This window comes from Salvelinus namaycush, chromosome 19, assembly GCF_016432855.1.
Source record: "Salvelinus namaycush isolate Seneca chromosome 19, SaNama_1.0, whole genome shotgun sequence".
Classification (NCBI taxonomy): Eukaryota; Metazoa; Chordata; class Actinopteri; order Salmoniformes; family Salmonidae; genus Salvelinus; species Salvelinus namaycush.
Window position 1 is genome coordinate 50,226,419 of NC_052325.1, and position 13,396 is coordinate 50,239,814.

Genomic DNA, 13,396 nt, shown 5'->3' on the forward strand with positions numbered 1-13,396 from the left:
AGACGGAAGCTAAAACAAAAATCCAGAAAATCACATTGTATGATTTTTAAGTAACTCATTTGCATTTTATTGCATGACATAAGTATTTGATACATCAGAAAAGCAGAACTTAATATTTGGTACAGAAACCTTTGTTTGCAATTACAGAGATCATACGTTTCCTGTAGTTCTTGACCAGGTTTGCACACACTGCAGCAGGGATTTTGGCCCACTCCTCCATACAGACCTTCTCCAGATCCTTCAGGTTTCGGGGCTGTCGCTTTCAGCTCCCTCCAAAGATTTTCTATTGGGTTCAGGTCTGGAGACTGGCTAGCCTTTTATGCCTCTTATGGAGCCACTCCTTCGTTGCCCTGGCTGTGTGTTTTGGGTCGTTGTCATGCTGGAAGACCCAGCCACGACCCATCTTCAATGCTCTTACTGAGGGAAGGAGGTTGTTGGCCAAGATCTCGCGATACATGGCCCCATCCATCCTCCCCTCAATACGGTGCAGTCGTCCTGTCCCCTTTCCAGACAAGCATCCCCAAAGAATGATGTTTCCACCTCCATGCTTCACGGTTGGGATGGTGTTCTTGGGGTTATACTCATCCTTCTTCCTCCAAACACGGCTAGTGGAGTTTAGACCAAAAAGCTCTATTTTTGTCTCATCAGACCACATGACCTTCTCCCATTCCTCCTCTGGATCATCCAGATGGTCATTGGCAAACTTCAGACGGGCCTGGACATGCGTTGACTTGAGCAGGGGGACCTTGCGTGCTCTGCAGGATTTTAATCCATGACGGCGTAGTGTGTTACTAATGGTTTTCTTTGAGACTGTGGTCCCAGCTCTCTTCAGGTCATTGACCAGGTCCTGCCGTGTAGTTCTGGGCTGATCCCTCACCTTCCTCATGATCATTGATGCCCTACGAGGCGAGATCTTGCATGGAGCCCCAGACCGAGGGTGATTGACCGTCATCTTGAACTTCTTCCATTTTCTAATAATTGCGCCAACAGTTGTTGCCTTCTCACCAAGCTGCTTGCCTATTGTCCTGTAGCCCATCCCAGCCTTGTGCAGGTCTACAATTTTAGCCCTGATGTCCTTACACAGCTCTCTGGTCTTGGCCATTGTGGAGAGGTTGGAGTCTGTTTGATTGAGTGTGTGGACAGGTGTCTTTTATACAGGTAACGAGTTCAAACAGGTGCAGTTAATACAGGTAATGAGTGGAGAACAGGAGGGCTTCTTAAAGAAAAACTAACAGGTGAGAGCCGAAATTCTTACTGGTTGGTAGGTGATCAAATAGATCAAATTTTAGATTCCGTCTCTCACAGTTGAAGTGTACCTATGATAAAAATTACAGACCTCTACATGCTTTGTAAGTAGGAAAACCTGCAAAATCGGCAGTGTTTCAAATACTTGTTCTCCCCACTTTATATACAGTTGAAGTCAGAAGTTTAAATACACTTAGGTTGAGGTCATTAAAACTTGTTTTTCAACCACTCCAAAAATATCTTGTTTTGGCAAATCGGTCAGGACATCTACTTTAGGACAGTAATTTTTCAACAATTGTTTGCAAACAGCTTATTTCACTTAAAAGTCACTATCACAATTCCAGTGGGTCAGAAGTTTGCATACACTAAGTTGGCTGTGCCTTTAAACAGCTTGGAAAATTCCAGAAAAATATGTCATGGCTTTAGAAGCTTCTGATAGGCTAATTGACATCATTTGAGTCAATTGGAGGTGTACCTGTGGATGTATTTCAAGGCCTACCTTCAAACTCAGTGCCTCCTTGCTTGACATCATGGGAAAAACAAAATAAATCAGCCAAGACCTCAGAAAAAGAATTGTAGACCTCCACAAGCCTGGTTCATCCTTGGAAGCAATTTCCAAACGCCTGAAGGTAACACGTTCATCTGTACAAACAATAGTATGTAAGTTTAAACACCATGGGACTACGCAGCCGTCATACCGCTCAGGAAGGAGACGCGTTCTGTCTCCTAGAGATTAACGTACTTTGGTGCGAAAAGTGCAAATCAATCGCAGAACAGCAAAGGACCTTGTGAAGATGACGGAGGAAACAGGTACAAAAGTATCTATATCCACAGTAAAACAAGTCTTAAATCAACATAACCTGAAAGGCCGCTCAGCAAGGAAGAAGCCACTGCTCCAAAACCACTATAAAAAAGCCAGACTACGGTTTGCAACTGCACATGGGGACAAAGATCGTACTTTTTGGAGAAATGTCCTCTGGTCTAATGAAACAAAAATATAACTATTTGGCCATAATAACCATTGTTATGTTTGGAGGAAAAAGGGGGATGCTTGCAAGCCGAAGAACACCATCCCAACCGTGAAGCACAGGGGTGGCAGCATCATGTTGTGGGGGTGCTTTGCTGTAGGAGGGACTGGTGCACTTCACAGAATAGATGGCATCATGAGGTAGGAAAATCATGTGGATATATTGAAGCAACATCTCAAGACATCAGTCAGGAAGTTAAAGCTTAGTCGCAAATGGGTCTTCCAAATGGACAATGACCTCAAGCACACTTCCAAAGTTTTGGCAAAATAGCTTAAGGACAACAAAGTCAAGGTATTGGAGTGGCCATCACAAATCCCTGACCTCAATCCTATAGAACATTTGTGGGAAGAACTGAAAAAGCGTGTGCGAGCAAGGAGGCCTACAAACCTGACTCAGTTACACCAGCTCTGTCAGGAGGAATGTGCCAAAATTCACCCAACTTATTGTGGGAAGCTTGTGGAAGGCTACCTGAAACGTTTGACCCAAGTTAAAAAATGTAAAGGTAATGCTACCAAACACTAATTGAGTCTATGTAAATTTCTGACCCACTGGGAATGTGATGAAAGAAGTAAAAGCTGAAATAAATTATTCTCTCTACTATTATTCTGACATTTCACATTCTTAAAATAAAGTGGTGATCCTAACTGACCTAAGACAGGGAATTTTTACTAGGATTAAATGTCAGGAATTGTGAAAGACTGAGTTTAAATGTATTTGGCTAAGGTGTATGTTAACTTCCAACTTCAACTGTATACACACTACCGTTCAAAAGTTTGGGGTCCCTTAGAAATGTCCTTGTTTTTGAAAGAAAATAAAAACATTTTGTCCATTAAAATAACATCAAATTGATCAGAAATACAGTGTAGACATTGTTAATGTTGTAAATGAAGTGAAGAGGCGACTCAGGGACGCTGGTCTTCTAGGCAGACATCCTCTGTCCAGTGTCTGTTCTTTTACCCATCTTAATCTTTCCTTTTTATTGGCCAGTCTGAGATATGTATTTTTCTTTGCAACTCCTCCTAGAAGGCCAGCATCCCGGAGTCGCCTCTTCACTTTTGACGTTTAAGACTGGTGTTTTGCGGGTACTATTTAATGAAGCTGCCAGTTGAGGACTTGTGAGGCATCTGTTTCTCAAACTAGACACTCTAATGTACTTGTCCTCTTGCTCAGTTATGCACCAGGGCCTCCCACTAATCTTTAAATTCTGTTTAGAGCCAGTTTGTGCTGTTCTGTGAAGGGAGTAGTACACAGCGGTGTACGAGATATTCAGTTTCTTGGCAATTTCTTGCATGGAATAGCCTTCATTTCTCCGAACAATAATAGACTGACGAGTTTCAGAAAAAAAGTGCTTTGTTTCTGGCCATTTTGATCCTGTAATCGAACCCACAAATGCTGATGCTTCAGATACTCAACTAGTCTAAAGAAGGCCAGTTTAATGCTTATTTAATCAGAACAACAGTTTTCAGCTGTGCTAACATAATTACAAAAGGGTTTTCTAATGATCAATTAGACTTTTAAAAGTATAAACTTGGATTAGCTAACACAACGTGCCATTGGAACACAGGAGTGATGGTTGCTGATAATGGGCCTCTGTACGCCTATGTAGATATTCTATTAAAAATATGCCGTTTCCAGCTACAATAGTCATTTACAACGTCTAAACTGTATTTCTGATCGATTAGATTTTTAAAAAACGGTGCTTTTCTTTCAAAATCAAGGACATTTATAAGTGACCCCAAACTTTTGAACGGTAGTGTCTATATATTTGCCTGTTTGGCATGTTATTTTGGCATTAATACGTCACATATCAGTTTGCAAAACAATATTTAAAAAAAAAAAATGAATTGTGTTAATAAAGCCGCATACAACATGGTCTCTTTTTTGCTTTCTTGAGTAAGGCAGCACCAAAACGCAGGTGTTTTAGCTAGGGATGCATGATATATCCGGTGAACATAATGGAATCAGACAATATTAGCTAAAAATGCCAACATCGGTATCGGCCTGATTAACGCCGATATTAAAAGCCGATGTCAAAGCTACCGTGCATACCTTTATAACGTAGGTACATGACGTAATGACGCCACATTAAATGTTGCGCTACAGGTGCAACACAGCATTCCTAACGTAGCCCACAAGGTCTGCTGTGTGGATGGAGCAGTCAACAAGTCGAGCCGTCATTTGAAAGATTAAGAACATTTCAGCGAGACAACTCAAAGGTGAAATTCATTCATTGCCCTTGACAGTCAACCGTTCTCTGTCGTGGGTGATGTTGGCTGTCGCCGACTGGTCGAGCACCGGTAAACACTACTAAGTGTGCTATTTTCAGATGTTGCCCTACCGGAGTTACACAGTAATTCCGTCACTGCTATTAGCTTCATGACATACATACTATGGAACGCCATTTGGGTCGTTGCGTGTCAAAAAAGATACAGTAGCACTGTCAAAGCTGTACGAAAAAGTATGAAAACAAGCAAACACCGTTCACGAAAGATGTGTTTACAATACCGCGTTGGTAATAAAGCATAATTTGTTCGACCGCAACTTCTGGGGTAGCTAGCTTTAGCTTGGAACCTAGCTAGCACCATTACAACCAGTATGAAAACTGACCAGTAGAAACTGCAGTCATTTTCATTATTTTTAGCAATGACATAGGAATCCTTGTGAGTAAGTATTAGCTAGGTTGCCACTTGTTGTTCGCCTATTGAAATTGAACTTCAGTTCATGAAAATGATGAATAAATAATAGTTAGCCAGCTACTTAACCCTTTTGGCCAAACGTAAGGTTATAAGCAGCCAGCTAGCTTCAACTGGCTAGTGACGCTCGACTGGACCGGGTTATGTATTGTGAAGCTAGCCACAATAAGGATTAGCCACAATAGTGGAATTTGCGGTTTGCCTTCAAAATAAAAGTATGTAATTGACAGTGATGCAAATATATACAAATAGTAGAATTATGTCATACTTTTACTTTGAAGGCTAACCGTAAAGTCCACTATTGTGGCTAATCCTTTTGTGGCTAGCTTCACATAGATGGGTCCAACCACCGTTAATCAAATAAGAACTGTCTTATAAATTAGGGTTATTTTAGATGATGAAACCTAGCTATATAGGTAGCTAGCTAACTATAACTACAGAAACAGATTGTCATTTTGCCATGTTTTGGGGGAAGAACATTGTTTGCATCCATGAACTAGCTAGCTTTTTTATGACCATCACAGTAGGTGCGCGAGACTACTTTACCATCATCACAGCATACGTATCGATGAATCGTTGTGACACATGAAATACAAGTGATAGTGTAATCAATGTGTAATAACTACGACAAAAGTTAATGAACGCTTTAAATTATTATGTGACGTGCAGTCAAGTTCAGGCCTGATTGGTCAACAAGCTTATTTGACACGTCAAAAAGTGTTATTTGACACATCAAAGAGTGTTATCTTTTTTGACATGCAAATCCCCAAACGGCGTTCTATAGAAATCCTGGTTGAGCATGAAATGACTGAACAAATGAACAACCAAACAGCACAGCAAGTAGGTGAAAGAAATAGGTTTTGATTATGTTTTACTGGTAATGGGGACATACATAAATGCCAACAAAATAACGTTTTGGTCAGTGTGGTGTGTGTGTAACCTTTACTTAACTAGGCAAGTCAGTTAAGAACAAATTCAAATTGACAATGATGGCCCGGACGACGCTGGGTCAATTGTGCGCCACCCTATGGGACTCCCAATCACGGCCGGATGTGATACAGCCTGGATTAGAACCAGGGACTGTAGTGACACCTCTTGCACTGAGATGCAGTGCCTTAGACTGCTGCGTCCATGTGTGTGTGTTAAGTATTTAACTGTACTAGAATGCTTAAAAGGCCGTAAATTTTTTAAATATCGGTATTGTTTTTTGGGGCAAGGAAAATATTGGATATCGGTATTGGGAGTAATAATGGTCTGGGGCTGTGTTTCATGGTTCGGGCGAGGCCCCTTAGTTCCAGTGAAGGGAAATCTTAACGCTACAGCATACAATGCCGTTCTAGACGATTCTGTGCTTCCAACTTTGTGGCAACTGTTTGGGGAAGGCCCTTTGCTTTTTCAGCAAGACAATGCCACCGTGCACAAAAGTGAGGTCCATACAGAAATGGTTTGTCGAGGTTGGTGTGGAAGAACTTGACTGGCCTACACAGAGCCTTGACCTCAACCCCATCGAACACCTTTGGGATGAATTGGAACGCCGACTGCGATCCAGGCCTAATCGCCCAACATCAGTGCCCGACTTCACTAATGCTCTTGTGGCTGAATGGAAGCAAGTCCCCGCAGCAATGTTCCAACATCTAGTGGAAAGCCTTCCCAGAAGAGTGGTGGTTGTTATGGCATCAAAACTCCATATTAATACCCATGATTTTGGAAAGAGATGTTGGACGAGCAGGTGTCCACATAATTGTACACTACATGACTAAAGGTATGTAAGGTCCCTCAGTCAATCAGTGAATTTCAAACACAGATTCAACCACAAAGACCAGGGAGGTTTTCCAATGTCTTACAAAGAAGGGCACCTATTGGTAGATGGGTAAAAAAAAAGTACACATTGAATATTTCTTTGAGCATGGTGAAGCTATTAATTACACTTTGGAGGGTGTATCAATACACCTAGTCAATACAAAGGTACAGGTGTCCTCCCTAACTCAGTTGCCGGAGAGGAAGGAAACCACTATGGATTTCCCCATGAGGCCAATAGTGACTTTAAAATAGTTACAGAGTTGAATGGCTATGATAGGAGAAAACTAAGGATGGATCAACAACATTGTAGTTACTACACAATACTAACCTATTTGACATAGTGAAAAGGACAGAATAAAAATATAATTATATTTGCAACAAGGCACTAAAGTAATACTGCAAAAAATGTGGCAAAGCATTTTACATTTTTTATTCAGGACAAAAAGTTATGTTTGGGGCAATTCCAATAGAACACATTACTGAGTACCACTCTCCATATTATCAAGCATAGTGGTGGTTGCATCATGTTATGGGTATGCTTTTAATCGTTAAGGACTGGGGAGTTTGTCAGGATAAAAAAGAAATGGATTGGAGATAATCACAGGCAAAATCCTAGAGGAAAAACAGATTCGGTCTGCTTTTTACCAGACACTGGGAGATGAATCTACACTTGAGGCTAAATCTACACGAGTTGCTTACCATGAAGACGGTGAATGTTCCTGAGTGGCCAAGTTACAGTTTTGTCTTGAAGATCTATGGCAAGACCTGAAGATGGTTGTTTATCAATGATCAACAACCAATTTGACAGAGCTTGAGGAATTTTTAAAATAATAATGGGCAAATGTTGTCCATTAACATCTTAGAGACTTAACCAGAAAGACTCGCAGTTGTAATCGCTGCCAAAGGTGCTCCTACAATGTCTTGACTCAGGGGTGTGAATACTTATCTAAATTAGATATTTCTGTAATTCATTTTCAATAAATGTTCTAACATTTCTACAAATATTACACTTCGTCATTATGGGGTATTGTGTGTAGATGGGTGAGAAAAAACATTATTTAATAAATGTTTACTTCAGTCTGTAACAACAAAATGTGAAATAAGTCAAGTGGTATGAATGCTTTCTGAAGGTACTGTATGTCTCATATCAGAAGTTTTCCAAAAACGTATCTGTCCAGTTCACAGTTTGGGCAAGTTTGTACTATTTGTGATGTATATATATTTGCACTGAATTTAAATGGGTAATGCAATTTCTAGTTTTTTTTTAATTTACTGAGTCAGACCTAATTTACATATGAAGCATATGTGTTTAGTGAGTTCACCAGATCAGAGGTAGTAAGGATGACCAGGGTTGTTCTCTTGATACATGTGTGAATTGGACCATTGTCTGTCCTGCTAAGCATTCAAAATGTACTTTTGGTGTCAGGGAAAATGTATGGAGTAAAAAGTACATTATTTTCTTCAGAAATGTAGTGAAGGGTCACACCCTGATCTGTTTCACCTGTCCTTGTGATTGTCTCCACCCCCTCCAGGTGTCACTTATTTTCCCCTGTTTCCTGTCTCTCTGTGCCAGTTCGTCTTGTATGTTTGTCAACTCAACCAGTGTGTTTTTTCCCGTACTCCTTTTTCTCTACTCTTCACTAGTCCTCCAGGTTTTGACCCTTGCCTGTTTTCTGGACTCCATTCCCGCCTGCCTGACCATTCTGCTTGCCCTGACCTCGAGCCTGCCTGCCCTTCGGTACCTACTGTACTCTGAACTGGTTTTGACCTTTTACCTGTACACAATCATTCTCTTGCCTACCCCTTTTTGGATTAATAAACATCTAAGACTCCAACCATCTGCCTCCTGTGTCTGCATCTGTGTATCGCCGTGTGCCCTTATAGTGAGGTAAAAGTTGTCAAACATTTAAATTACAAGGTAGTGTACAGATACCCCAAAAAACTACTTAAGTAGTACTTTAAAGTATTTTTACTTAATTACTTTTCACCACTGAAAATAACCAATAGTCTACCTAAATCATGAAAATAATGTGTCATCACACATAGCATGCATATGGTATGGTAACCATTAACTTTTCTCATAATATCATAACCATCATGTCAAATTTGGTCCATGTCAATATTTATCAATTGTCCGCAGATACAGATGCATGTAACACATTGGTAACACTTTATAATAACTTTTTACAAGCCAATAATAGATCATTTATAAGGCATGTGTTAATGACTTACACGTGCTACACAAATCATTAACACATGTCTTATAAATGATGCTCGGGGGGTTGGGTTGTGTATACAGACACATTTCTGTTTTGTAAGTTAATGGACAATAAAGTACATCTTATCTTACATGAATATTATTATAAAGTGCTATAAACACATTACAATAGTCAACCAATGTGACTAGTGGTCTTGCAAACCCATACAACATTCTGTCTAGTCTAGACCAGGGTTCTCCAACTATGTTCCTGGAAAGCTACCGTCCTGTAAGTTTTCGCTCCAACCATAATCTAGTGCACCTGATTCCAATAATTAGCTTGTTGATAAGCTGTATCAAGTTATTTACAACTGGGTTTGGTGCAAAAACCTACAGTAGCGTAGCTTTCCAGACACAGGGCTGGGGAGTCCTGATCTAGACTATGACCTTACTCACCAGTCTCTTTCTTGGGAGACACCTCTGGTTGTTGCCGGGTCACCGGGGGCTGCTGAATCGGGCGTGACGATGGAGGGGTAGTCTGGAGAAAGACGTTAAAACAGCATTGAAAAACCAAACATAAAAATATATCCAGCTGAGCTCCAAAGAGAAAAAAACGTGCATATTGATCCCACATGAGTATTTGTAGATCTTTAACAAAGAAATCCATGTTATGTTTTTGTTATGGGGTAATAATATGACCTAATATGACCATAAAAATACATCCAGCACCAAGAACAACTCAAAGTTGGCTTCCCGACTGGCATATCGCTAAATGGGTATTTGTACAGTACTTCCCTAACAAAAAACAATGACTTGTAAAGAGATTAAGTTGATGTTTTAGGACATGTTTGTGGTAATCATACATTCTAATTTTCAGAAGTTGTGGTACAAAGTTGTCACTCAAATACTCAAAGTTGGCTTGCTAACTTCCATAATATTGCCAAATAGCTAGCTTATTTGTAGTTCTCAAACATAGAAAACAACGACATTTAAGGAGTTTTGAGTTGCGGGGTCCGAAATGATTGACACCCTTGGTAAAGATGGGCAATAATGATTGTATAAAATAAACAATTCAAATTCTGAGCATATTGTATGCTTAAAAAATGGGAAACATATATTATTTTATAGTAATACAATTGCACAGAGAAAGATTTTGTAATGTTTTTTTTTATTATTATTTTTTATTTTTAAAGGTAGTGGTCAGAATTATTGACACCTTGAAAGATTCTTATAAATAAAGTAGTCAAAAGTTTAGTATTTCATCATATATTCCTAGCACACGATTAACTACATCAAGCGTGTGACTCTACAAACTTGCTGGATGCATTTGCAGTTTGTTTCGGTTGTGTTTCAGATTATTTTGTTCCCAATAGAAATTAATGGTAAATAATGTATTGTGTCATTTCGGAGTCACTTTTATTGTAAATAAGAATATCATATGTTTTAAACACTTCTGCATTAATGTGGATGCTACCAAGATTACGGATAATCCTGAACAAATCGTAAATAACGAGTGAGAAAGTTACAGAGGGTCAAAGATCATAACACCAAGACATGCTAACCTCTCACCATTACCAATAACAGGGGAGATTAGCCTTGGGGGTATGATGTCAATCGTTTCAGACTCCACTGTATGAACTATATGGTTTGTGTTTTATTTTTGTTATGGCGTAATCATACGTGCTAATTGTTGGCTAGCACAGTGCTAATGGTTGGCAGACTAGCACAGACTAGACGGTGTCCATTATGTAATTTCCTCTCGGGCTAGTTTACCCTAAACAAATTAATACCGATGACCAAGCAAACACACTCTCTCTTCCCATCTGTGAGGTAGTCTCTACAGTGGTGTTGCAAAGAGCTGTGATGGTGGCGCCAAGTTTATGTACGCCCATTATGAATATACAACAGTGAGTTGGTCCAGTGAGCGAGATGGTGGGTGTACGTTCTCCCACTGGGAGCGGATGGGATGGCGACAAGCAGCAGATATTTTTGTTGGGAGGAACTTGTCTGGCAACAGGAATGTGACCCGTTTTGGGCTCCAGCTCTTAAGATAGTGGTCAGAGAATAAAGTGGAGGAGCTGGTGTGTGTGTGAGCGTGTGTCTGGGTGTAAGTGTCAGGGTGTGTGTGTCAGGGTGTGCGCCTGCGCGTCTGTGTGTGTGTGTGTTGGGGAGTAGAGACAAGGAAGGACTGCCAAAGATCTGTCATCACTGCTAGCGCTCTACAGATGGGACAATCTGCAGGGGGGAAGAGGGGAGGCCATTTCCAGACTCACCCTCCTCAGTGAGAGGACGATAACACCTAACACCCCCGTTTTCTAAGCTCATTCTTCACCAGGTGACACGCCTCATATTGTCACCTGTGGAATCTGAGAGGGGAGTACTGGGTGGGACAGATGAATGGATAGATGGATGGATAGATGCAATTTGAAATAAAAAGTATGGACATCTTCATAAAATGAAGCAGTTTCCTCTGTGGGCAAACATTCTTCCTTTTGTAGGGCCTGAAGTTGGCTGTGTGAAGAATTTGACTCGTGACTGTTATATGACAGATCCAAGGGGATATATATAATAAAACAGACCTGCACGTATACTCCCATGCATTCATCCTTTCTGAGAGGTGGAAGTGAAGAGCGTGGGGACAGACGAGGCACTGGGTGGTGATGGATTTGAAAAACACAACTTAATTTAACCATAGACGGCACAAGCCCAATTTTGCCCGATGCAGATTGAAACTTGTCTGCTATATGTTCTCTGAACAAAACTATTTAGGCCACAAAGCTGATGCAACAAGGTAAAGCTGGCACAAGGACCAGATTCACACATGCCTAATCCCGGACTCCACATGAGATTCGAGAGACAATTGTGTGAGTAATGTAATGAAATAAGAAGTCTGTTTACTTCACTGTCACGAGCTGAGTCTTAAAATAAAACAAATCTCACACAATATTAAATTATACGCACTTTCACCCAGACAATTGCGTAATGGGAGTTTGCAAGTTTTCTTAACTTCTTGTCAATATGCGGGCGCTGTTTTCACTTTGTAAAAATTCGTTCCCAAATTAAACTGCCTCGTACTCAATTCTTGCTCGTACAATATGCATATTATTATTACTATTGGATAGAAAACACTCTAGTTTCTAAAACCGTATATCTGTGAGTAAAACAGAACTCAAGTTGCAGCTAACTTCCTGTCAGGAAGTGAGAAATCTGAAATCGGGCACTCTGTTCTAGGGTCAGTTTATTAATTTGCATGTATTCTATGAGTCGACATGCACTGCATACGATTTCCCCTAGATGTCAGTAAGTAGTGAGAATTGGAATGGGGTTGCTAGGCAGATCTGAGGCCATATAAAGGGTCTTGGAACGTGGGGTGCACACTTTTCAACGTTCGTCATGGCGCAAGACAGACCTCAGGATGGCATTCTGAAAAGCTCTCGTTATAGGCCTTAGATATATCCGGCTCTGATTTTATTCGATATAGGTGTTAAAGACATCCTAATGTAGTTATTTTAAACCGAGTTATATCAGTTTATATCAGTATATTGCGCTTTTCGGAATTTTCTTTGTCCTGCGTAATGAAGAGTTGGACACGTCTGGGCCACATAGCTAATGTTTGCTGCTAATTCCTAAGCTGATTTAGTCAAGTTTATGATTAGTTATTGATTAGATTAGGTGCCTCTCCCAAGATTTCTCCCGACATTTTCTTTGCAGCTTGGCTACTATTCTCATTGTATAACCACGATTTGTGCCGCTAAATATGCACATTTTCGAACAAACAATATATGTATTGTGTAATGGGATGTTATAGGACTGTCATCTGATGAAGTTTTGAGAAGGTTAGTGAAAAATGTAATATCTTTTGCTGGTTTATTCGCTATCGCTAACGTGCATGAATCACTGCTGCTGTGTGGTTGGCTATTGTAGTAAGCTAATATAATGCTAAATTGTGTTTTCGCTGTAAAACACTTAAAGAATCTGAAATATTGGCTGGATTCACAAGATCTTTGTCTTTCATTTGCTGTACGCTGTGTATTTTTCATAAATGTTTTATGATGAGTATTTAGGTAATTCACGTTGCTCTCTGTAGTTATTCTAGTTGCTTTGGTGAGAGTTGTGATGGTGGCTGCAATGTAAAACTATGATTTATACCTGAAATATGCACATTTTTCGAACAAAACATATGCTATACAATAAATATGTTATCAGACTGTCATCTGATGAAGTTGTTTCTTGGTTAGTGACTATTTATATCTTTATTTGGTCGAATTTGTGATAGCTACCTATGCAGGAAAAAAATGGTGGGAAAAGAAAGTTGTGTCTTTTGCTATGGTGGTTAGCTAATAGAAATACATAGTGTCTTCCCTGTAAAACATTTTAAAAATCAGAAATGATGGCTGGATTCACAAGATGTGTATCTTTCATTTGGTGTCTTG

At 40.0% G+C, this 13,396-nt stretch overlaps 1 protein-coding gene across 4 annotated transcripts in view; it reads right to left on the bottom strand.

The window, feature by feature from the left end:
• The window catches only part of LOC120064493 (collagen alpha-1(XVIII) chain-like), a 194,752-nt gene that overhangs the window by 69,382 nt on the left and 111,974 nt on the right, over positions 1-13,396 (bottom strand). For all 4 annotated transcript variants that reach the window (XM_039015113.1, XM_039015112.1, XM_039015111.1 and 1 more), the window contains one exon: positions 9,420-9,501. In XM_039015113.1, the coding sequence (XP_038871041.1) occupies positions 9,420-9,501 (82 nt within the window). The remainder of the gene's footprint in view (positions 1-9,419; positions 9,502-13,396) is intronic.